The sequence below is a fragment of the Phocoena sinus genome, chromosome 7, assembly GCF_008692025.1.
Source record: "Phocoena sinus isolate mPhoSin1 chromosome 7, mPhoSin1.pri, whole genome shotgun sequence".
Lineage (NCBI taxonomy): Eukaryota > Metazoa > Chordata > Mammalia > Artiodactyla > Phocoenidae > Phocoena > Phocoena sinus.
The window spans coordinates 98362891-98388752 of NC_045769.1; the positions used below are offsets into that span (position 1 = coordinate 98362891).

Sequence of the window (25862 nt, forward strand, 5' to 3'; positions counted from 1 at the left end):
AGAGGAGGGGGAAGGGGAAGCATCACCAAAATAGAATCTATGCACAGCAACTTCTGACCCTGGAGAATTTTCCAAAGAGAATATATAATTTGACTTAAAACCAAATATACATATAACAACTAAAGAAAAAATAAACAAGACGTATTGTTGATGACAAGATTTTTATGATTTTTGACAATCATAAAATTTTTATGAGAAAGTTTTAGATGTAAGCAGATGCTCACAGCTTACTAAAAAGCTGAGATTCCAAGGCAAGTTTCTGACATGGAGTTGACCTCTGCTTATGAGCGCTCAGGTGTTCAGAGTCCTGGAGCAGCAGGGCAGCTAGTGTGGAGATGCCAACAGGAGCTGTACTCTTAGCCAAGACTGGTGCAGAGCGCACATCTGAAACCACCAGATTCATTCATAGACATTCTTCATGGTTAATTATATAGCCTTTTAAAAGGAAATAGTCATTAGGTCAGAGCCTCCCAGTTTCCCCGAGTGCCGGTTTGTGATTAAACTCCACAAGCTCCATTCAAAAGAGGGGTGTTGGAATAACCTATGGTGTCTATTATGACTTCGACTAATATAGAGGGTAGAACAGAGGCTAAGCTTCATTCCAGCAGCATCGTATCCACACCGATGGTGCAGTCTCTAGAGCCAGATTGCCTGGGTTCAGATATCCACACAGCCACTGCAGAAATGGTCATAGGAAGGACCCAGGAGACCAGAGTTCATACCTTTGCTCCAGCTGTTCCTTAACTGTGTGATCTCCAAAGGACAGATCTTGCTGGATCTCACTTTCCCGGCTAGTAAATTAGAACTGATAATGTCTCCCTCATGGTATTGTTCTGAAAATTAAATCAAAGCACTGGGTCAGGGGCTGGTACACAGCAAATGCTTGGTCAATGTAAGTTTCCTCCTCTGCCATTGTTTCTTGCTAGCAGTAATTTGATAAATCTGAATGTCTGAGTAGAATGCCACGTTTTTTTCTACGTCATTTCTTGGTCACTTCTCCAGAACTAACACTGGTATTTGGAGAAATATGAAGAACAGGAAATTGACCTTTTGAAGTTAGCAGGTGAACCATTGCTATGAGTTCTAACAGCAAATGCCCAGCTGCTCTATCTGTGTAAACATTCCACAGATGTTCACTGCCTATCAATGAGTGAAGTCATGAAGCCACATGGCATTCTAATTTTCAGTCGTTAGAATGGAAGGGACCGTAAAGGCAGGGACCAGCTCGCTTTTCCATTTACCCTCTTTACCTGCCGTATACGCTGAGCAGTGAGCCATAGTGTCTTCTGGTTACTCCCTAAGTGTTCCTTAAGCATACTTTTCCAATTCAGGTCTTTGCCCTCCCATTTCTTCTACCTGGAAATCATTTCCCCTACTTTTTTTTTTTTTTTTTTTTTTTTTTTTTTTTTTTTTTTTTTTTGCGGTACGCGGGCCTCTCACTGTTGTGGCCTCTCCCGTTGCGGAGCACAGGCTCCGGACGCGCAGGCTCAGCGGCCATGGCTCACGGGCCCAGCCGCTCCGCGGCATGTGGGATCTTCCCGGACCGGGGCACGAACCCGTGTCCCCTGCATCGGCAGGCGGACTCTCAACCACTGCGCCACCAGGGAAGCCCCCTCCCCTACTTTTAAACTAAGGCAAACCTATCTCTCTTTCTAGGGCTAGGTTTATTTTTTAAAAAAAAGAAAAGGAAAGGAAAGGAAACTTATATGCTTTTTGTGTTTCTTTCCCGAACAGACATGTGGTCTCCCTCGTCTGAAATTCTGGAGTACCTGCTACCCCTGTATGTCTCATATGATCCCTTGACTTATGGTTCCTTGAGCTCACCTCCTCCTGGGTGTTGCATGCTCCTTGAAAGCAGGGTCCTCATCCTCTACTTATCTATATCATATGCTACTTAGCTCAGGACCTGGCAAGGTAGAGATTCGCTGCGTAGTTAATGAATTAGTTTGAATTAATTAATGAATAAATGCATTTATATGTGAATATTCATCAACCACTAGAAGGAATTAAGTTTAATGATGGCCTTTTCCTTTTATAAATTGGTGATCCACAGAGCTCAATCATTTCTCATGTCTCCTTTTCTCTCCTAGCAGTCGTCACAAAATTGGGACAAAAGGTTAAGTATTGACTCTTCACTCCCGAGTGGCTTTGCTAGTCCCACAGATGAACTACCTCCGACTCGCATCAAGGAAAGCCACATTTTGGAAGGACTCAGAAAGCTCCAGAAGCGAAAAGTGTTACTTGAACCCCCATCAGTGATAACCAAATGGGGTTATAAAGATTGCATGAACTCCAATGAAGGAATCTATTCGCCAGGAATTAAAAGTAGCAGCCTCAAGGAATATCCCCCCTGCAAACCCACGGACACGGGGAGCCCCTGCAAGGAGCCCCACAAGGCATTTGCTTATGACACAGATTCTCACGACGATGCCGAAGAGGACCCTTCCTCCTTAGCCTCGCTCCAAGCAGTTCCACACCAGGGCTGCAGGCTGCACGGTTGTAAATTAACCCACAGTGTTTCTGACAGTCTCTTTGGCTGGGAGCTGAATGGCAAACACTGTTCAGAAATCACTTCCTCGGTCTACCCCTGGGAAAGGCCTGAGAAGCTGACCAGTTGTGCTAGCAACTGTCCCTTGGAGCGGAAGCAGTGCCCAAGTGCGCAGGGGCCTCAGGTACAGAGAGAGAGGGACCCGCACAGCCAGGGCTGCCTGTCTGTCAATCTCCAGCTCTCAGACACTGATGACACCGAAACCCTGGATGAGCTGCACATAGAGAGCAGTGATGAGAAAAGCCCTTCAGACGTGTCTCTGACTGTGGATGCCGACAAGTCCGTGGAGAACCTGGACGTCTGCGTGGGATTTGGAAGATCTCAACGTGGGTCTCCTGAGGAGGAAGAAAAACAAGTACCCGTCCACTTCGAGAGCAGGCCAAAGACGTTTAGTTTCATTAAGCAGCAAAGGGTCGTAAAACGGACTTCCTCAGAAGAATGTATTACTGTCATATTTGATGCAGAAGATGGCGAGCCCATTGAGTTCAGCTCTCACCAGACTGGCCTGGTCACTGTTACCAGAAAGGAGATTTCCATCCATCAGGCCCCTGCTGGGCCCCAGACAGAACACACTGAACTTTTACCTCAGGGAATTGCTCGCTTACAGCCAGGGGCTGCTGCTAGAGACTATCCTTTCTTGAAGAGATCTGAAGAGGAAACTGAGAGAAACATTCCAAGACAAGAAGTAGATGATGTTGCCGTGGCACCCACTGAATCCTTCCACCCCAGGACAGTGACGCAAAGCACTCAGCGACAAAGACTGACCAAACCAGCACACGCTACGTCATGCCAGAGTCATTCTAGGTCCTCTGTGGCCACGGGCATCTATCAGAAGAAAAGTCTGACAAAAATACCTACCAGGGGCAAGTCTTCACCTCAGAAATCAAGGATAATGGAGCCTGAAGCCTCCCTCACGGTCCCCTCAGCTGGCCCAGTGATTCTTGAGAGATCACCAGCTCCAGGGAAACTCTCACGGTTCAAAAAGTCTGAAGGCCCAGAGCCCCTCTTTGCTTTACCGCCAGATTCACACATTCCAAAACCCTCCACCCAGCTCCCTCACGGCTCCAAAATGTTCAGCAGAAGGGACTGGGTCCAGTACTCCAGGAGTCAGATTCCAGCGTCACAGCTGCTGCCAAGGCCCCCTGCTGAGCCGAGTGACGATGGCGAGCCCCCCACGAGGGATAAACACTGTGGCCCGGGGCCAGAGGCCGGGGTGAGATCGCCCTCCCTGCCGTCCCCTCCAGGCAGGTCGGTCTCCCTACTCGCCAGGCCCAGTTACGACTATCTGTCGCCACCTTCATGGGCTAAGCCAGAAAGCGGGGTCCCCAGTGAGGCAGCGAGGACAGTATTGAAATCCCCCCCTCTGAAAGGATCCTCTGCTCCAATTATTTATTTTAATCAGACCGTGACAGAAGTGCAGGGGAAGAAACCTTCTGTGGCCTTCAAAAAGCCGGTCTTCACTCCCCCTCCGCCCTCCACAGAAACAGCAATCCAAACCAGATGCCCTGCTCACAGCCCCTCCAGCTCGTTTGCTGGGATGGCCCCAGGGCCCCCAAAGGTCTCTCCAAAGAGAAATGTCCCCAAAACCCCACCTCACCAAACACTTGGGACCACACAAACGGACATAGGGTTACAGACTCCCAAGAACTGTCCTTCTACCCATGAGCCAGTGGAAATACCGTCTTCCAAAGGTGTGTCTCCAGCAAGAAAAGGACAGTTGAATGACAGTGTCTCCACACCCCCCAAGCCTTCCTTCTTAGGGGTAAATGAGTCACCATCATCTCAGGTTAGCAGTCCCTCATCATCAGCACCCTCCAAAAGCCACAACACCCCGCAGGGTTGTCAAAACCCTCATGAGAGAGGACTGAAAACTCGCCTCCCCGTTGGGCTCAAAGTCTTCATGAAGTCTCCCCAGTTGCTCAGGAAGAGTTCTACAGTGCCAGGGAAACACGAAAAAGACAGCCTCAACGAAGCCTCGAAAAGTTCCGCGGCTGTGAGCAAGGATAAGCCAGGGACCTCCAGGAACGCCAACAGCCTTGAGACCACAGGAGGCGAAAGAACTGTGTCTCCACTGGGTTTACGAGCACAGGAGAGTTTGGCCGAAGGGCTTCCCCTGGAAACAGCAACGCCAGAGTCACTGGAAAGTAGCACGCCTGGGGCTGATGGAAAAGATGCGGTAGAAAACAAATCTGTGAAGAGATCCCTGTCCTCCAACAAACCGCTGCTAAAACCAGCTCTAGGCATGAACGGAGCCAAAGCCCGCAGCCAGAGTTTCAGCGCTCACTCAGGGGACAAGCCCCCCACGGCCTCCGTGGAAGGGCCAGGCAAGGTCCGGACTCAGATTATTACCAACACTGCTGAGAGGGGCAACTCCCTCACCCGGCAGAGCTCCTCCACGGAAGGCTCTCCCAGCAAGACGGCGTCTGCCCCCCTGTCTGACGGTCTCCCTGGTGCTGGGAGGCCCCTGGGGCATCCTTCCTCCAGGCAGGGCTCCCTGGGGAGTACAGGCAGCTCCAGCAGCCAGCACGGGAGTCCAAGCAAGTTGCCTTTGAGGATCCTTCCAAAATCCGAAGGGCCCCTCGCCCCACCTGGAACAGAAGAGCAGCCGGCCTACGCCCAGGGAGAAGGCGTCAGGGTGACTGCACCAGAGGAAGCAGGCAGCGACCACGGCAGGTGCCCGTCCACCCCAAAAGACGGCCTGGGAGCCCCTCAGAGTCCGGGGAGGACACGGCATCCCAGCAGTTTTGAAACCAGCAGGACCTCCAAGCTAGAAACTTCTGGAAGGTATCCAGACACGTCTACAACCAGGACCGGTGTTGTGAGCCCAGAAGCCCCCCTCTCACCCACAATCGAAGAAAAGGTCATGTTGTGCATTCAGGAAAATGTGGAAAAGGGCCAAGTGCAAACAAAGTCCACCTCTGTGGATGCGAAGCCGAAGCCCGGGCCTTCTTTTGCCAGCTGGTTCGGTTTTCGGAGGAGCAGACTGCCGGCTCTCAGTAGCAGGAAGATGGATGTCTCCAAAACCAAAGCAGAAAAGAAAGATGCAAAAGGTTTGGGGTTTGGAAACAAACAGCTAAAATCAGAGAGAAAGAAAGCGAAAAAGAAGCCTGAGCTACAATGCGAGATGGAAAATGAACTTAACAGGGACATCGAGCTGGCAGATGGTCCAGACAGTGGTTTACAGAACAGAAATAACCTGAAAACACCGCCAGACATTTATGACCAAGTGAAGTTTGTATCGAGAAATAGACCCAGCCCTGTTCCGTGTGCAACGAAAGATACCTTTATGACGGAACTCCTAAACAGGTAGCGTGTTGGCAAAGAGGGTGGCAGTGTAGAGGGCAGTGCAGAACCCTACCCACTCCTCACCCCCCAACAGGGAGAGTTGTTTGTTTCCTGCATACTGAATACCAGTCAAGCATGTTTCTCATACAAGCAGAAATTCATCGTAGCAATCTTTTTGCACATTAGCCAGAATTTAAACAATGAAATAAAAGTTAGCAATAAAATGGTAATTTAGTCCACGTTACTTTGGTAACCAAACCAGTGGTCTTCGAAATTAAAGAATGGTAAGTTTTATCAAGGTTGATGGAAATCCAGCGTACAGTAGAAATCATGAATATACCCACATGGCATGAAATGGAAGAAAACTACACATACGTTTTTAAGGGATGCTGACCCCACTGATCGTACCGAGCAAACTTAGAAACTTTCCGGAGGTAATTACAGATTCTGCTGATCTTAAGCCAGAAATATATTTAGCAATCATTCCCCGGTGGTTTTTACTCTATTCCCTCACACACACACCCGCCATCTCACAAGCAGTCATAAAAATAAAAATAAATCATTGCATTATCAACTCTAAATTGACACACTACCGGAATAGCAGATGAAGATTTGACCAAGGCCAGTGAGACACACTTATCACCCAAGGGTTTAAAGACAAAGAGACACATGGAGGTTACTTTAAACATTAAAGGATTGGGAAAAGTAGAGCGATTGCAGGAGAGCAATGTAATTGATCAGAGAAATCACTTTCTACCTGCAGAGTTGATAAGAAAGCAGCTCAACAGACTGAAAGTGGATCAAATAATGTTTCCTGCAGGAGCGTGTTAAAGGGCAGCTCCCAGGGCTCTTGTGTCACCGGCAGCTCTATCGGCACTCAAGGAACCCACAAGAAGAACATCAAAACCAAAGCAGATATGGAAATACCGAAAGGCTCCCTGGTAAGTCTTTTACCATCCTGGTTATGAAGTGTCAGGTTCTGAGATGGGCTGGTTGGGTTCTGTCTGCCCTTTGCTGATGAAAATACATAGGCAAGAGATTAAGGGGGAAAGGGAAAGTTAAAGCCAAAGAGAAAAAAGAGGGAAACCTTGGTGACGCTGTAGCGGAGTGACGGCAGTTAGATTGGAATGGGCCTCGCTCCCTCCACTCTTGCTGCCTTTGTAGTTCCCTTTTCAGAAGGATGGTGTAATCACAGTGCAGGCAAATGATGCTGCGGGTGTCATCTTCCAATTACACCCTTGTGCTGGGAATTGGTCCTGATGATGCTTTCCATCATTTCCAGCAACGCAAAAAGGAACGAAAATGATTGTAAAAAAATAAAAGTGCAGAGCAATTTAGGAGAACATTGGCTATTTTGATGATTTGATTTAAGCATTTTTCCTAAAGCTGTAAACACCGACTTATCCTACCTAAGACAGACGGTGTTAAGACTTAAGAAACTTATCCTTGGAGCCAGGCCTGGATGCTGCAGGGCAAGGGAGAGGGGACAGAGCCTGGAGCTGTGCCCCATGCTCCCGGCCGGGACATCAAGGCTGTCCTGGGACTGGGCGCTAGCCCCGGAGCTAGCGTGGTCCGCCGTGCAGGCTGCACGTCGGGGCTTCTGTAGGCTGCCCAGGTTTCCTGAGCGACAGGGACCTCGAGAATGGCCGCTACCCGCCCGGGCCCAGGCCGCCCGCAGGAGGCGGTGGCAGCTGCCACCCCCATCGTGACGGCCACGGAAACACGCTCGGCGGAGACAGCTATCCCTCGTTCGGCAACCCACAAGGCAACGTGATAGCAAAAATCGTGTCTCCTGTCGTGTCCGTGGTGGTGGTGACCCTGGACCCTCGGAGCGGCCAGCTATTTCCAGTACAACAGGAGGAGGAATTGCTTCGGGACACATGAACCAGAAAACATCTTAGGCCTTCAAGATCCACCCATCGCTTTGAGAAAAGCTCCGTCCAGTCAAGAACCGCCTTCATCACTCCCATGAAGTTCCTTTCCTTCTCGGCTTGACCTGCTGCCCTGAAGGGTTTTCTCTTCTGTTTGCCATAGACGTGCTGCGTAACCAAGAACTGCTAATTCCTAGGACACCTCGATCGATCGTGATAAGGTAGACAGCTGGACCTTGGGTTGTACAAAAGATTGCTTGATCTGTTGGTTCCATCGTGAATCTGGACAGAGAGATTCCAGCTGTGGAATGAGCTCCGAAACTACCGACCCCGGGCCATCGACATGGTCACAAAGCACAGGGGCAGTAGAATGGCACGGGGGTCTTGGGCGGGAATGCCATCAGCTTCTAAAAGATGAAGACAGACTGCTGTTTGGGTTTCCAGCAAGCTGGGGTGAGAAGCTTGGCTGTTGCTGTAAGTTCCTTAGTTACGTCAGGAATCCAGACCCGTTCACCACCGCCCGTGAATCGGGAATGAGTGATTTCCAACAGTAATGGCAGAATTTGCACGTTATTTCAGCTCACAGAGGTATTGTCATCTGCAGGGGATCAGGCTGGATTTGGGAAATTGAAGTGCAAGATCGCTGATGTGGAAACCGTCTCGGGGAAGTGATCAGGGGGTGCTTTTTCCTGTGAAATAGTACAGTTTCTACATTGTTTTGGAGAATGCGGGGTAGAAATAGAGATTTGCACATGTTGAGGCTTTTGGTATTATCTTTGATCTTTGATCCTCTTTGGGTACCAGTTTTGAAGGCGACGGCAGTACTTTCCTTGGTTTATACTTTTCTTTTTACTGGACTAGATGATCTTCTATCCTCAAACATCTAAAAAAGTATACTAGCCATTTGCTTCTATTTTAGTAATACTTTAGGGGAGAGGAAAAAGGATGGTTTGGGCAGATGAGTATAGTTTGATTCAACTGAGATTAATGCTGATAGAATTTTAGAGTTTAAATATTAGAACCAAAGTCACTAGAATCCGGATCTCATAAAGAGGACACGTTAAAATTCCAAATACACATGCTTTGTGCTCACCCTTAAGGATTGAGAGCTACGTCTCCCAAGAGAAGCTGAAAGCAGAAAGCATTTGAAAGAGCTTCGCGAACATGGAAAAGAACTTAAAACTAACGATCCTGATTAGATGTCTCAGAATTGCATGACTTCCATCCTGGATTTATATAGATTGGAGCCATTTGAAGATAGCCTGTATTTCCTATTTTAATATGAATGTCCCATGACTCTTCCCAAATCTTGTTGAGCTTTCCCATAAGTGAGGACGCCCACTAAACATTTCCCATATATGAGTTTTCGTGGGGAGTTTAATTTAACTCTTGTTAAAAAGTGTGTGTGTGTACACACACAGATTTACACACAGATACACATAAATGGAACTTCCAAAAAAGGTAACTCCATCCATTTTCTGTAACTGTCACGGACAGCTTTTCATCATTTAAAATACACGTAAGATGGAAGCAACCTAAGTGTCCATCGACAGATAAATGGATAAAGAAGATGTGGCACATATATACAATGGAATATTATTCGGCCATAAAAAGAAACGAAACTGAGTTATTTGTACTGAGGTGGATGGACCTAGAGACTGTCCTACAGAGTAAAGGAAGTCAGAAAGAGAAAAACAAATACCACGTGCTAACACATATATATGGAATCTTAAAAGAATACAATGGTTCTGAAGAACCTAGGGGCAGGACAGGAATAAAGACGCAGACATAGAGAATGGACTTGAGGACACAGGGAGGGGGAAGGGTACGCTGGGATGAAGGGAGAGAGTGGCATGGACATATATACAGTACCAAAGGTAAAATAGATAGCTAGTGGGAAGCAGCCGCATAGCACAGGGAGATCAGCTGGGTGCTTTGTGACCTCCTAGAGGGGTGGGATAGGGAGGGTGGGAGGGAGGGAGACGCAAGAGGGAGGAGATATGGGAACATATGCATACGTATAACTGATTCACTTTGTTATAAAGCGGAAACTAACACACCATTGTAAAGCAATTATACACCAATAAAGATGTTAAAAAATAAATAAAAAATAAAATACATGTAAGAGGAAAAAAAAAAGAAAGTTATCCTTTTTGGAACTTGACTCCCTATCATTTAGTGTTTTAATTATGAGGTCCAGAGCTCAGGGGGTAATATCCTTTAAAAAAATGAATAAAAGGCATTTTTATATTTCCCAAGGATATGCCAGTTTCAAATAATATTTTTGTTTTAAAATTACCTTAAATTGAACTTCCTCTCCTTATGTTCTTTCTGTTCTTGCATCACTGGTGATATTCCTTGTTCCTTTATGTAAATTTTAAAGCACTTGAGCAAAAAACAGTATCTTTTCAGAATTCCTGTATCCATATATTTTGGGGCTCTAATACAAGTGATTATAAGATCTACTATGCGCTACCATCTTCCTAGGGAAAAGGTGAAACGTGAAGCAATTACTCATTTTTTTCTGGAGTGGTTCAAGAGTAGAGGAGATTTTAGAAGTAATCATGATTGGCATTATTAGTTTTTAATTATTATTGATGTTTAGGGTTCCTTAGAGTTTCACTTTAATTTGAGACAAATGTACATTTAAATGCTTTTTTTTTCAAACAGCTCTTGACTCTAAAGAGCTTCAAGTTCTTTTTTTTTTTTTTTCTTTTCCAAACCCTCTGAAATCATATGCAGACTATGTTCTTTGCAAAAGCTTTTTTTTTTTCCTTTTCCCCACTTCTTGCTCTTGGCTTCCATGGTATCATGCCTTCTTGAAAACATAGATGTCCCTTGCATTATAAAATCACAAATTATAAGTGTGTCTAAGGCTGCCTCTGTAGTGTCACTGAAAGGAAAGAGAGAGAATAAACATGTGGAAATGTGCAGTATGCCAGAAATTCAATCCAACTGATCTGAAACTTTGATAGGCCGGCAGAGCCCCTTATCAGAGGCACTCAATTTAACTATGCCCCATTTAAATATGGTGCTGACAGCTTGGGGTATATCTTCACTGTACAGAGATACCAAAAAGAAAAAAAACCTGTTTAGCTTTTGCAATTTCATTTTTACTTTCTTATTACTTCCTAATGCTAAAGTAGTTTGCCTTTTCTTCTCTCATTTGAAGTCTTTTACAGTGTAATAATGTTTCCTTTGGTCCTTCCAGAATATCTGCAAGAAACACTCTTATTGTTCTCTGTGAAGTACAAGGATTCCCTAACCACCAAATATACATCATCCATAGGGATAAGCTAATTTTCTAGTTAGCTGCAAGAGGAAAATTAGTCAGGCTGGGAAGCTTTCCATATAGAGGACTATTATTAACCTAGATAGTTGAACAGCTAGTCATTTTTTTCAAAGGTAAAATGCAATTTTTTTTCACCTCTATAATCGGCAATGGGGATCGGACTAAAATTACTAATTTTAGAAAGGACATTGGCCATAGTCCCCTTGGGGACTAGTAAAAGAACAGCAGTGAAAACCTATTCATTGTGTGTTATCAGCCTATATAGAAAGGAAATTAGATGCAAAATGAGATACACTCTTATACCATAGCACATTGATGTGAGTACCCACGAACCTTTTAAAATCAAGAGTTGAAGGGAATTTTCCCCTCCTGCGGCTCAAGGGTAAATTTGCTCTCTGCTTCTTTTAAAGTGTGTCGCAGAGAATTCTCACAGTAGTTATTTTGGGTGAAAACAATAGCTGCGCATAATGCATTACATATCACATTTTTTTCCTGAATAAAACCACTCTTCAAAAATCTTATACCAGGGACTTCCCTGGAGGTCCAGTGGTTAAGACTCCGCACTTCCATCTCAGGGGGCGCGGGTTCGATCCCTCGCCGGGGAACTAAGATCCCGTGTGTCGCAAGGTGCAGCCAGAAATACCCAAAAAATCTTACACCATAATATACCATCATCCTTTGCCCTTAACAAACTAAGGCTATATGTAGTTATGAGGGTCCTAAGGCATTTAAATTATTTTAATCTGTGGTAATACAATAGAAAAATTATTTCCATACATATATCAAGTCCATGTACGTAGCACACCTCCACTTAGTTCACTGGTGACTGCATATCCATTTTCAAGATTGCTAGATGCACTCTACCGTATGTATAAAAGTCTCATTAATGCTTTACTGAATTAAATATTTTTCTCTTTTCAGAGCCTTAATTAGAGGCTCATGTCCCCATTTATGCTGTCATTTACAGACCACTTAGCTCTGACTTTTGTGTAATTTAGACAAGGGCCATGTTACTTTGCACTTTTACTTAAATTCTGCAAAATCATTATAAGAGGGGAAAAAGGCATCCCCAGAAAAGATTGCATCAGTATTAAGTAAATAAGTCAGAAAGAAATGCACACTCCTTCCTACATGTTGTAAGTCCTTCCTTCCTGTGGATTTAGGTCATTTTCTGAAATGAGAAGTCTCAAAGGAACAGCTCCCAGCTCCTTATTGAGCTGTCACTGGACAAAATAAAAATCGTTAATGAAATTAATGAGATCATATAGCTGGAAAGAGATGGCCATTTTAATATGGGTATTTTAACTTAAATTATGAGTATCCTCTTCACCCAGTGTCACAGAGTCTGAAAAAATCACATACGCTAATAAAAAAGTATCAAATACAATCCCATTAAAGTTGTGCCGTGGTGGTGAAGTAGCATAAAATGGTACAGTAATTACACAAATTGTTATCGTCTTATTAAGTTCTGCAAAATTTTATAATTTCAACATCTTTAATTGAACAATTCTGTTCTAAATCCTGTTTGGATGCTCATAAGAAGCATGCCTGTTTTGCCCTCCTCCTGCATTCCCATCTGTGAAGTGCTTTCCCACGTGAAGAATTCGCTTCGGCGAATTCTTCGTCTTGAGCTCGCGGGCCCTTGCCCCCAGGAAAGTTCCACAACCTTTCTCCAACACACAGCCACTGTGTGATCAAGAGTGAAAATTAATTTTAATTTCAGCCTATGAGAAATACAATTAGCAAGGGGAATCTGCTGTCAAAATAAATCATGCCCCTCATTTCCATATGGAAATGGATTTTTTAAATTACTCACCACTTTGCATTGAAATCTATTTGTATGGATAATTAGAGCTGACAAGTATGCCATTCTAAGGCACTCCCCCATTTTCCTTTCCTTTGTGGATTCTTCATCCATCCCCTTCCAATTCAAAACTTCCCCTCCTGTGTCATTCGCTGCTCAGGGGTCATTATCCCAGGAGAGCTGAAAAAACTCCTGTCTACAAGCCCAGTTCCTCTGATAAATACCCAAGAGGCCGCGTTTAGCATTTGCTGTTAAGCACTTAAAGCCCTAGAAAAGTTCTGACAAGGAGCTGATAGGTAGGACCTCAAGATGGTTTTTATTTTCCTTCTTAAATATGATACTCGGACAGAGGTGGTGATTAAGTTCCACCGAAGGCGTCGGAACAAGTAGGAAAGAGAAGCAGGGCACTAACACGCACAAACAGAAGACTCTTTTGCTACTCTTAAATAAAAATATAGTTTATGTGTATTTGGAATACTGCCTACCTAATTGTCAGACACTAAGAAAGAGACAGTAGTTCTTGGGAAGGTCTGGAAGGGATGACTGTGACAAGATAGCACGCTGAAAAATTAAATTACAGCAATGAATAGGGGTCAGGAGTGCCCACTCCAAAACTGACATCCTTTTATAACCTTGAACAGATCACTAACCCTCTCTAAGCCTCTTCTCCTTTATCTCCAAGATGAGAACCGTATTGTAATCGTTACATTCTTCTGTTCAGAATTTCATAGGCTGATGGAGGTGATGATTCACCCACTTTCTAGCAGGTTAGCATGGCACCCCTTCAAGTTTAAAATTGGTTGATTTAGAAAAACCCAAAGGAAATACTATCTTACCTAACAGGTGTGCGAAAATATGGAGCATCCTGTCTTAGGTATTGGAATGGGCTGAAAATACAGATTTTCTCGATGCTTCTGTAAATGAGGATAGAAAGTTCCTGTTGGACTCTTAATGGAAATTAAGGTGTTTGGGTCTCCTTCCTTTTGGGTTTCTTGGTAGCTTTGTCACAAAGAGGTCACCGAGCTAGGTGAACTTTGGAAGGCGAATAAGTAACTCGTTAGTCTTGATGATGCGCACAGAGCTTCTCCTCTCTGCCATCCATAAACACGAGAAATAGGGCTGGTTGATGTTGCTGGGGGTACTAACAAACAAGGCAGTGCTCGCAGCAGACAGCTGATGGGGAAAGGAAGTGATGACGCGTGGCCTCTGGATATTCAGCCCTTAACACCCTCTCCTTTCAGGGTTCAGACAGTCATTGACATACTCCTGAGTGTTCCATCTCCTGGCTCTCAGTACGTACGGATTAGGCGCCAATTACGTTCTGACATTGGAACCATGGTCATGAAATGTAAATAATTGGTCTGATTCCATTAGTCATGAAAAATAAGAGGTTAAAAAGTAGAAAGCTAAGTCTAGCTCAGGGTCAGTTGACCAGCATATGACTTTCTATATTGTAAGTATAAAATAATGGTTTCTTGGCATTCCACTCGAGCCCCCGAGCAGATCCACTGACAACCTCTAATGTCCCCCCACTGCGTTCATTGCACAGTTCATTATTATCGTTGGCTGCCCAGGTGACCGGCTGGGATGTATTTTCAAAGAGCTACTTAGGGTCATTCTGCCAAGGACCATAAGCTGTCTTGACCTTGTGGCCAAGTCTACACCGGCATAGTCCCATGGAAATTTGAGAATAACAAAGTTCCACCAAATGAACACAACACCGAAACCAGATTTGCTGTGTTTGAATCCTGGTTCCACCGCCTGGACAATTGCTTATCTTGTCTGTTTCTTCAAGGCCCCTTATGTCCAAAACAGAGCTAACGATAGCACTTACCTCCTGGCGTTGCAAGGTTAGGAGAGCACAGGTGTGAGGGGCTTAAAACAGCTCCTGCTGCATAGTAGTTAAATGTTCGCTGTTTTTATTATTATTGATATTGTTATTACTACTGCTACTAGATTGGGAAGTAGGGGGCCTGGGTTTAGTGTTGACATTTACATATGTTCAAGGAAACTTGCTGGATCTCAGAATTCTCATTCGTAAAATACTGTGACTGTATTAGATTCCTGCTGGAGTTCCATTTGGTACTCCAGCATTCAGCTTCTGGATATCCCAGCTGAAATGTAAGGCGGATGTTTCTGACCTGAAAAAAATCTAGGTAAATGCATCAGCCTTCTAGTTCACTGAGCACGCATCATAATCACCTCACATTTCATTCTGGAAAGAACAACAACAAAATAACATTTTCTTAGAGAGTTGTACTCTAGGAGAAGGTCAACAGATCTAAGTGTATTTCTTTATTCTCATTAAAATAACTTGTGGTGGAGTCACTGTCCCTGGAAGAATTATGTTTCCTTAGACTTTAATTTTTCCCAGCAGCTCTGTGTTACTGACTTTATTAAGTATTAAAAAGAACTATCGCTGTTATCTCGAAAATCTTATGTAGAATCAGGTACCCTATAACTTGCTTTCAGAGCTGGGGTTATATTTCTGAAAATATGCTCTTATAATTAAAACTTGTAATAAAGCCAAGTGATAGAGTAGGGGAAAATGGAGTGAAGAAAATATGTGTATATATATGTATATAGACACACACACTCACACAGGCACACCCACATGTTTGTTATAGAATGTACCAATATTCTGAGGATATCACAATCGATTTAATATAACACATAGGAACTCACAGTGTTTCCTTGTTACTGCAGATAAAAGAGGCAAATGAACACTTGCAAGAGGATGAAGAAGATACAGTTGCAGATTCTGCATTTCAGAGCCATGCCATAGGTAAAAATTCATGTCTCAATATGCCTTTCACTGAGATGCTTTCTACATGCGACCTTATTTCAGACACGGTGTGTTCCTAAAGGTCATGTCTTATGCCCTCTACCAGGACTGGGTCTTAACTTCTCACGCGTGATAACCCTTATCTTCTTAGGCATTGGAAGCCACCATAAAATAAGTGGCTCAAGGCAGAACCTATGAAGAAAACGTAGGTATTTGCAAAGGAGCGCAATGCCAACTGATAAGTGAGTCCTTGTCAATACGAAACGAAAATGATACTGAGTGAAAATAATTTCTCTCTGCGGAAAAAATCAACGTTGAATTGATCCAGTTTCTGTAACTGTCTCAGGGAGCACTATCATTGGTTAGAAGTGTGGAGTGGTAGCTTGCTTATATGGAATATTTTTTAAATTGGATATGTTTTACACATAGAACTAAACAGATTAAGTATATACGGCTTGCCAAATTCACCTCATTTTCTTCATCGTTTCTGTTAGAACCCTGATTATAGGCAGTCCTTTCTCGGAGATACCTTTGCTTTGTCAGCTCTGTCCTAAAATTTTACATGAGCCCACGTTGAAGGAACTCAGGTTTCTAACACGAAGGGATTTGGCTTACCTGTTTCCAGCAGTCAGGAAGTAGCTGGTAATAGAGTAGCTGTCTGCTACGGTGGTCCTTGTCAGGAGATAGAAGACGTGATAACTTTAACAGCTCTGGGTCACCGTGGACACTTGCAAAATTAGTTGTTCTTTGGGCTCTAAAAAATAGCTGTGAAATGTAAGCATGCTGATTATTTAGTTTTACACAAAACATCAAGGCATGAGAGAATCATTTTTTCAAATCACATTTGGGTGTAGTAGACAGTACTGAATACCATCCTCTAGGGCATGACGGCCCTCCGGCTTTCTGGTGGCTGGTATAATCAGTATGCACGGCTCCTGCCCTTTCCCAGGAGTACCTTGAGCTGCCAACTCTCAGTATCTCACCACTCCTAGAGCCATGTTGGTATGTTTTGCGGCTGCCTTTCCAGCTTACCCAGCTGCCTTCTCCCAACTATAATTTACAGTTGATCTCAGAGAGTTATCATACCCTCACAGCTTAATGAGACTGGCACACCATTATTATTCTTTTCTGTTGTAATTGGGAATACAAAAGTCTTAACAAATAGCTGGATGAGTGGAGTCTGAATGAGAGTATTATTCCAGAAAGACATCCTTTAGTACACTTAGTTGTCAGCGATAACTGAGAGTAAAATGTCAGTTGTACAGTTGTCAGTAAAATGCTTAAATTAGTGTCAGTTCTGTGTAGTTAGCTAACGCACAAGTTAAATATTGTTCAGCAACCTTCAAACGTGGCACTATGTAAAGCCCCACTGAGTCATCATTTTTCCATAATGAGGTATTCTTGGGCTTGTACAATAACATACGTAAAGTTAGAGGCTGAATTTTCGAGAGAGAGCTATAGTAATCTGCATATTTTTTTATAGGCTAGCAGTTCTTTAGATCTGTACTGTTTGACATGATAGCCATTAGTCACATGTAGTTATTTCAGGTTCAGTTTAAATTCATGAAAACTACAGAAAATTAAAAATCCAGTTCCTCAGTTGCACTAGCCACATTTTGAGTACTCAGTGGCCACGCATTCTATATGGCCTCTTTTTCCCTCATCATACAAAGTTCTGCTGGAAAGTGCTGGTTTAGATTACTCTCAAGGAAATAAATTTGGACTCTGTTTCTGTTTCACATAATTGTAGACTCATCTCCTCAAACTGGTGGAGACCTATCCGAACAAGCTGCTCCTGGCAGCAAGTAACAACAACAAAACTGACTAGCCATGACTTAAGGAATAAAGTCATTGAGTCATCTTATATAATTAAAAGTCTGGAGGAAGGGAAACATAAGAGAGAAGCAGCAGCTCGACAATTCTGTCCAAAACCCTGTTTTTTGGTCCTCATGCTCGTCACTTCTGGTTGCAAATTAATTCCCACCACTCTAGGCATCCCAGCTACATCTGGGACACAAAGTGCAAGGAAAAGTAAAAATTCCTTCAGAATCACCGCCCCGCACCATAGACTTCAGGTTACATGTCATCAGTGAGAACCAGATCATAAAGCCAATCTTAGGTGCAAGGGATGCTGGGAAAGTCAGTATGTTGCTTCCCAGCCTCTACCGCGTGAGGTAGCAGAGAGAAGAGGGTTGAAAGTGTTCCCTGAGTTAGCCAATCAGTATTACCACAGGCCTTTTAAAAAGTTCATCCATTTCAAGGCTGAGTGAGACTCAACAAATCGAGTGGCTCTTTATCTTTATCGCACAAACATGACTGAAAAAATATTTTTTTAGCACCCTGCGAATCCCAGTGTTCTTCATTTTGTCTAGACTAAGTGTTATCACATATCCTGCCAATATTTATAACCATAGAATATTTCCAGTCACAGCAACTGAGCAAATCTAAATATGGTCGTCTTCTAACCAGACAACAGCTAGTATCTTTGACAGAGAACACCAATCAGAAAAATCTGTGAATCTGAATGTTTGCCTTTCTGTGGTTAAGGGTAATCGTGTTGGCTTCATCCAAACGGTATGAGTTGATTACAAGACAGGATGCTGTTAACTAAACCTGCTCTATATTGAAATTCAAGATTCGTGAAATAGGTTAAATAATGCAACTAGATTCTTTTCTTTCAAATTGCCCTAACAAATGTCAGACTTTCATGTCAATAAGCAACGAGCAAATGACTAGGCTAGCCTACACAAATGATCACCAACACCAATTGTTCTTTCTTGCTATTTAACTGTAATAGATTCACCCAGTGTATTACACTAATTATCTAATAGGGTTAAATGGTCAGTAGGAATTCAGATGACATTGTCTTATATTAAAAACATCAGCCAGTGATAGCATCAAAAATAATCTCCTAAGAGGAGACAGGGGATTTGGAAATTCCTTTAAAGAGGAAGAAATGTCTTCTGAGGAGTTTGAGGAAGAAATCAAGCTGAATTAAATGATAACCAAGAAAACAAGGGCTGCTTGGTAGACTCTCGTGAAGTGAAGGATGCATGGTATTTCCCCAAATCTAAAGAGTTGTTACCGAATGCAAGTTTGTGTGCCCAAAGCACAGTGAAGGACATACATAGTGAAAATAAAATTTAAAGTATCTCAGAAAGCTAATCAGGCTTTCACAGCTTTTTGAGTGGAAGTCCATTTGAGTCAAAGGTCACCTTTTGAATAACGTGCTGACATATGTGGCTTAATTGTGGAAAGAGTGAGCTACTGATCATCAAAACAAATGTGAATGGGAAGTACACATGTTCTCAGTAACGACTCGGATATTCAATAGAGAATGTTCTGGTGACTTGTAACAGACTGGCTCTGAACTGGAAACCACTTAGATGATAATACCTGTGGATGAGGAATCAGATAGAATCGTTTTCCATAATCTGGATCCGCATGAATACTTCCCAGGGTGACAATACTTCTGCATGTCCGAACATACAGATGACACCTGAGAGGTACTATGGGGTAATAGCTTGGGCAAGGAAGTTTCTATCGTGGCTGCACTGAGTTCACCCATCTATAACCACAAGCGCCGAACTTCAAAGTGGGTGGGGGGGGGGGGGCTTGGCATCTGGCAGCCCAAAATATAAATCCCACCTGTCATGAAGGTAGACCCGTGGAAACAGGACCATGCGGTTCTTTCTGACCAAGGACTGGAACTAGTAATGTTAGTTTCCATCCACTGAGTATCTCCTATGTACAAAGCCCTGTGCTTGGAACATTACACGTCATCCTTCTTGTGTCTCACTCCCTTGCGGCTGGATCTCTGTTTTCGTCATCTGTCAGCTTGTTCCTTATGAGTGCTTCCTTCTAAATACCAGAGGCGGGCCTGAGATAAGGCTTTGGTGGAGATTTCCATATTTGTGAGCATAGTGAATCGTAGTCTGTGACTCCCTCTGTCTGTTTTTTACTAGAGAGGTAGAGAATTGTAGCCCTAGAGAGTTGCAAGTATGGCTTTTTCACTCCTGTAAAATATTTGTCCTGTAGATTGCACCAAGGAGCTGAGTTCTCTTTAGTTCAACAAGCCTACATGGAGCATCTTCTCCCAGCCATGCCCTGTTTTAGAAGCCAAAGATACAGAGATGAGTAAGACACAGTACGCATATTCTGTGAACTCCAGTTCAGTAGGGAAACAGAGACGCAAACAAATAATTCTGATGCCGTGTAATCACAGATAAGTTAGAGGCATGCTCTCCATATATGAGTACACAGGGCAGGGTGTGGAGCCCACCGTTGGTGAATCCAGAAGTGTTGATGTTCATGAACAGGAGAAGGCAAGAGTGAGACAGCGAGATACTGAAGTTTAAGAGTGTTTGCAATTGATACCAGTGGCTCCCAAACTCTGCAACACATCAGAATCCTCCGGGAAGGCTCTAAAAATGCTGATGCCCAGGTCACACCCCATAGCAATTAAATCACAAGGTCTAGGGAGTGGAGCCACGCATTAGTAGTCTGTAAAGATCCCCAGGTGATTCCAGCGTGCAGCAAAGTCTGGGAACCACTTTCCTAAGGGGTAGGATTTCATCAGCAAAGGGGACAGAGATTTCCTTCAACTCAAGGTAAGCAGCGTAATCAGAGACCTGGAGATAGGAATACGGCACACTGTAGGGAAGGGGGTCAGCAGAGGACCAGCCCGGCTAGAGCAGAGGGTAAGCTTTGAGGACGAGGTACAGACAGAGGGGTTTTGTGGGATGGGACCGGATTGTGGAGACCTTGAAAGCCAAGCTTAGGTGTTCGAACGTAATCCTACAGACAATACATAGACAGTGGAAAATTGTTTTAAAAGACCAACACGCTAAGAAGTGGCCATCCAATCACTATGATGCTCATGCTTAGACTTTTAAAATAAAAACATGTTTTCACTTTCTCTCCTTTAGCCTTGGACCAACCAGACGCACTAGTCACCGTACTGTTTCCTCACAAGTGGTGTGCCGTGATGAGTAGAGTCACGCATTCGTGTAAAAGGATGGATTATTTCAGGGTTGTCAAAGGGCTCCCTGCCCCAAAAGAACTCTCCTGGAGATCTATCAGGGTGTACCTAAATGTCCTACCCGTGGGTAACTCCTTTGGGTACAGGTGCTCACGTCTCCTGTTATAATACAGCTGGTGTTTGGGAAGGGTACCCACTGAGTGTCACTGACTGACAGTGTCTCTCACATTAGCACCAGCAAGACCCGATAAGGGCGGTGCTTTTCAGACGGGGATCTCAGCTGCGAGGGCAGAGGCAGGCACGAAGCCCTAGGGGGTGACACTAATTCATCCACGTGCTAGTAGGGGAAAGGGCCCACTGAACAGGTGGTAAGTGGCTATGTTAAATAAGCTTTGTCTTTTCCCCCCCCCCATTTTCCCAAGGCCTATTGCTCTAAAGTACATGGTTGGGGAATCTGAAAGAGCTGTAGAGAGACCTCATTTTGTACAGTTCCCTCAATTTCTTAAAAGACAGTTCATCCACTCAAAGTAAATATAAGACTGTGTGTGTGACTTACGGCAAAGGAAGGAAGAGGTGGAGGTCAAAGCAAAGTCGAACAGCGGAGCGCCTCAGCCTCTGAACCAGAAAGCTGCCAACGTGACAGAAAGTTCTGAAAGAAGACGATGTCACGTATGATACCAATACTCACTCTTTATCAGGAGCTTTCTATATGCTAGGCACTGGCCAAAGTGCTGGTATGTGTGTTGCCTTGTTTTAGCCTCACATCAGCCCCGCAGACTAAGGACTGGGCTCACCCTTCTGCAGATGAGGAAATGTACGTCCTGAAAGGTTATATATGTTGCTCAGCACTGTGGCTGGTATGGAGTGGCACCATCGTCCAGTGCTTAGTCCACGGCTGTGAGGTCAAGTTAAATAAACCCCCAAGAATGCTAAATGATGACTAGGCACTTTTTTGGGTCACCTTGCAGGCATCAGAGACCAAGGATCCCTTTAGTAGATTGCTTGGTCAGGGGTTGCAAACTCAACCGAGCCCCTGGGTCAATGAGTGAGATGGGCTGGACTTGACATTCACGGGCATACACCGTATGAATGATGGGAGTCTTGAGACATGGAGAGAACACATCCCATTCTAGGGGAGCAGCTGCTTGCCAGTTCCAGTTGTCACCATAGAAGAAGGCTGGCCCTAAGTAGCCACGTCTTTCCGTTTCTCACCAGAAGCCAAAAGTCTAGATTTTTATGTAACATATGACACTTTTCAAAATCTGGGCCTAGTTTTCAAAAAAGTAAATTCTTCAGAGACTTCCTTTTATCTGGCAATATTTCGAATTAGGATTTCAAAATCCTTTCACAGGATGCCACACCTAAGAGCATAGAATATAATATAAAAAATATACCTATTAAACGCATGGTTGAGCTTCAGGCAAAAAATTGATCAGAGGCTGGGGACAGCAAGAAAGTTTGAATGCAGAGGGGAGAGAGTACCCCTTGCCCGAGGGGTACGTACTAGTCTCTGGCGACCTCGAACTAGGGTGACCAACTGTTCTAGTTTGACTTTGGCTTTCTTGGTTTTAGCACTGAAAGTCCCTCATCCCAGGAAACCCCTCAGACCTGGACAAACTGGAACAGTTGGTCACTCTACCTGGAGCCTGGTGTTAAAGGGCTAAAGTGTTGGCCTAATGAAAGCCTAGGGCCTGAGCAGGGTGAGATGTTACATCAAAAACACCCCTTCCCCATCCAGCATAAAGCTGAACTCCCAAGAGCAGTGGTGACAAACGTACCCCACGGAGGAAGACAGTGGGAATAAGCTCCTGACTCAGCCTCAACTCTGTCTCAACTCTAGGGGGAAAAAAAAAGAGAAGGAAAAACATGTCTCCTCTGAAGATTCTGAGTCATTAGCTCACACTCATGTGGGTCAGGGAATTAATTCAGTCTCTCTTTGTGTCCCCTGAGCCCCCTAGCTTGACAAACGTTTTTTAAATTTTTATTTATTTATATTTTGAAATTTTTGGCTGCATTGGGTGTTGGTTGCTGCGCGTGGGCTTTCTCTAGTTGCGGCGAATGGGGGCTACTCTTCGTTGCGGTGCACAGGCTTCTCATTGTGGTGGCTTCTCTTGTTGCAGAGCACGGGCTCTAGGCGCGCCAGCTTCAGTAGTTGTGGCACGTGGGCTCAGTAGTTGTGGCTCGCGGGCTCAGTAGTTGTGGCCCGCAGGCTCAGTAGTTGTGGCTCGCAGGCTCAGTAGTTGTGGCGCATGGGCTTAGTTGCTCCATATCATGTGGGATCTTTCCGGACCAGGGCTTGAACCGCTGCATTGGCAGGTGGATTCTTAATCACTGCGCCACCAGGGAAGTCCAAGCTTGACAATTTTAAATGGTCCGAGGTGTGAGTTTAAATATTCCAGAGAAGAACTGGGAGAGGGAATAGATGAAACAAGAATGGCAGAATATTAATTTTTTTTTAAACATCTTTATTGGGGTATAATTGCTTTACAATGGTGTGTTAGTTTCTGCTTTATAACAAAGTGAATCAGCTATACATATACATATGTTCCCGTATGTCTTCCCTCTTGCGTCTCCCTCCCTCCCACTCTCCCCATCCCACCCCTCCAGGCTGTCACAAAGCCCCGAGCTAATATCCCTGTGCCTTGCGGCTGCTTCCCCCTAGCTATCTACCTTACTACGTTTGTTAGTGTGTATATGTCCATGACTCTCTCTCGCCCTGTCAAAACTCACCCTTCCCCCTCCCCGTATCCTCAAGTCCGTTCTCCAGAAGGTCTGCGTCTTTATTCCTGTCTTACCCCTAGGTTCTTCATGACATTTTTTTCCCTTAAATTCCATATATATGTGTTAGCATACGGTATTTGTCTTTTTCTTTCTGACTTACTTCACTCTGTATGACAGACTCTAGGTCTATCCATCTCAGAATATTAATATTTTAAAGCTGGGCAGTGGGTATATGAGGATACATTAAACTGTTTGAGAATATTGGATATTTATCATAATGAAAGATTTAAAAAGAAAAAAACACAGATTCAGGGTGGTAGTACTCTCAGGCATGTGGCAGAACCCAACTCAAATCCTCTCTTGCACCCACTCTAAAATTTGCATACAGATAAAGTTCTAAGGAAAATTAACTCAGAATAGAACACCACTAAAGACATGAGGGGAAAAAATGACTTCATTAGTCAGTATCAGGAGAAAAAAAAAACCCCAAAGCTATAGCATGAGGCCTGCAAAGACTACAGATTTGGAAATTATCCAATAGAGGATATAAGCCAAAGATATTAAATGCATTTAAACAAAAATGGAAATGAAAGTTAACGAACAAACAGATGAGCAGTCAAATTTCAAAAAAGGACACAAGAGAACTTCAGAAAAATTAAATGTTGTCAGAATAGTATTTATCATCACTGAAGAGAGAATTACTGAACTAGCAGATAGAATTGAAAAAGTACACAAAAATGTGTCACAGAGGGCCAAGAACATGGATAATATGAAAGAGAGGTTAAATTAAGTAAAAGGTGATGAAATCCACATGCATTTAATTGTAGCTCCTGAAGCAGAGAACAGAATGAATGGGAAAGACACAATTTTAAAAGTGTTAGTGGCTGAGAATTTTGTAGAATTGAAGAAAGTTACCAACCCCCAGATTCAGGAAGCCAGATGAGTTCCAAGCAAGGTAAATAAAAGGAAATATACACTTAAGGATAGTGAGTTTTTTCCCTTCCTATATATATCCAGAAGTGGGATTGCTAGACTGCATGATAGTTCTATTTGGAAATAAAATCACTGTCTCAAAGAGTTAGCTGCACCATCATTCACAATAGCCAAGGTATTGGTCTGTTGATAGATGACGGATAAAGAATTCATGGTATATATGTGTGTATGTATACGTGTGTGTATGTAGATGTGTGTGTGCACATATGTATAGTTTTATAGTCTGCACGTAGTACTCACTTTTATTTACCTAGTCTTAACACACTATTGTTAATTTTGCTTATTATACAAATAGCATCATACTGTAAATATTCTACTACAACTGGCTTTATTTCAGTCAACGTTTTTGCGCTGAATCAACGATGGTCCCTGCAGTTGTAGTTCATTAATTTTCACTGCTGTACGGTCTTCCAGAGCAGAAAAAGTTCGAATTTTATTTATCCTTTGTACTGTTGATAAATATTTGGGTTGTTTTCCATGTTTTGCAATTATGACAGTGTTGCTAGGGTCACCATGGTGGTATATATTCCCTGATACAGTTGCCAAGGGTTTTAATAGAGCCAGGCCTTTCAAACTTTTTTGACTAGTATCCACAGTAGTAACTTTTTACATCATAAACCAGTACACCTCTGCACATGGGCCTATACATGAATGTAATCCAGTGTTACATTTCTTTTTTTTTACTACAAAAACAAATTTAAAAACCACAGCAAATGAATGAGTAGCATGAAATCCAACAATGGGTTACCTTATGGAGGGGAAGTAGTGAGAGAAGGATCTAGTGGAAGGGGTGCAAGAGTGGCTTAAAAACAGAGTTGTTGACCTCAGAATTGGGGTGGACCCAACGCATCACAAGGGTCCTTAAGAGTAGAAGGAAGAAGCAGAAAAGGGCCCGAGAAAAAGACATTTCTACAGAAACAGGGTCAGAAAGGCACATTCATAATAAAAGAGATGCATTTGTGATCAAAGAAACCCACATTAAAAATGACACTTAGATCCTGTTTTTTATCTATCACATTGGAAAAGCTTAAAAAGTTTTAAGACAGGGCTTCCCTGGTGGCGCAGTGGTTGAGAGTCCGCCTGCCGATGCAGGGGACGCGGGTTCGTGCCCCGGTCCGGGAGGATCCCACATGCCGCGGAGCGGCTGGGCCCGTGAGCCGTGGCCGCTGGGCCTGAGCGTCCGGAGGCTGTGCCCCACAACGGGAGAGACCACAACAGTGAGAGGCCCGCATACCAAAAAAAAAAAAAAAAAAAAAAAGTTTTAAGATAAACTTTGTTGGCAAGGATGTGAGGAAAGAGGCATTGTTACATACTTAGGTGAGAGGGTACTAGTACAACGTCTATGGATGAGAATTTGGCAATATCTAATAAAAGTCACACATACTTAATGCTATTAAATAGCAATTCCAATCAAATAATTTATCTTATAGACATACTTGCACATATGAAAAATAATGCGTGCCCCAAAGCATTGTTTATAGTAATAGGAAAAAATCACAAGTGAACCAGATGTCCCTTAATAGGGTACTAGTCAAATGAATTCCGAAAATGGAATATTATACAGCTGTAAAAAAAGAAATAA

General features: G+C 43.7%; 1 protein-coding gene across 8 annotated transcripts in view; it reads left to right on the top strand.

Moving 5' to 3' along the window:
- The window catches only part of NCKAP5 (NCK associated protein 5), a 992075-nt gene that overhangs the window by 889429 nt on the left and 76784 nt on the right, over positions 1-25862 (top strand). For all 8 annotated transcript variants that reach the window (XM_032638276.1, XM_032638275.1, XM_032638280.1 and 5 more), the window contains 3 exons: positions 2094-5854; positions 6597-6774; positions 15507-15585. In XM_032638276.1, coding sequence (XP_032494167.1) covers positions 2094-5854; positions 6597-6774; positions 15507-15585 — 4018 coding nt within the window. The remainder of the gene's footprint in view (positions 1-2093; positions 5855-6596; positions 6775-15506; positions 15586-25862) is intronic.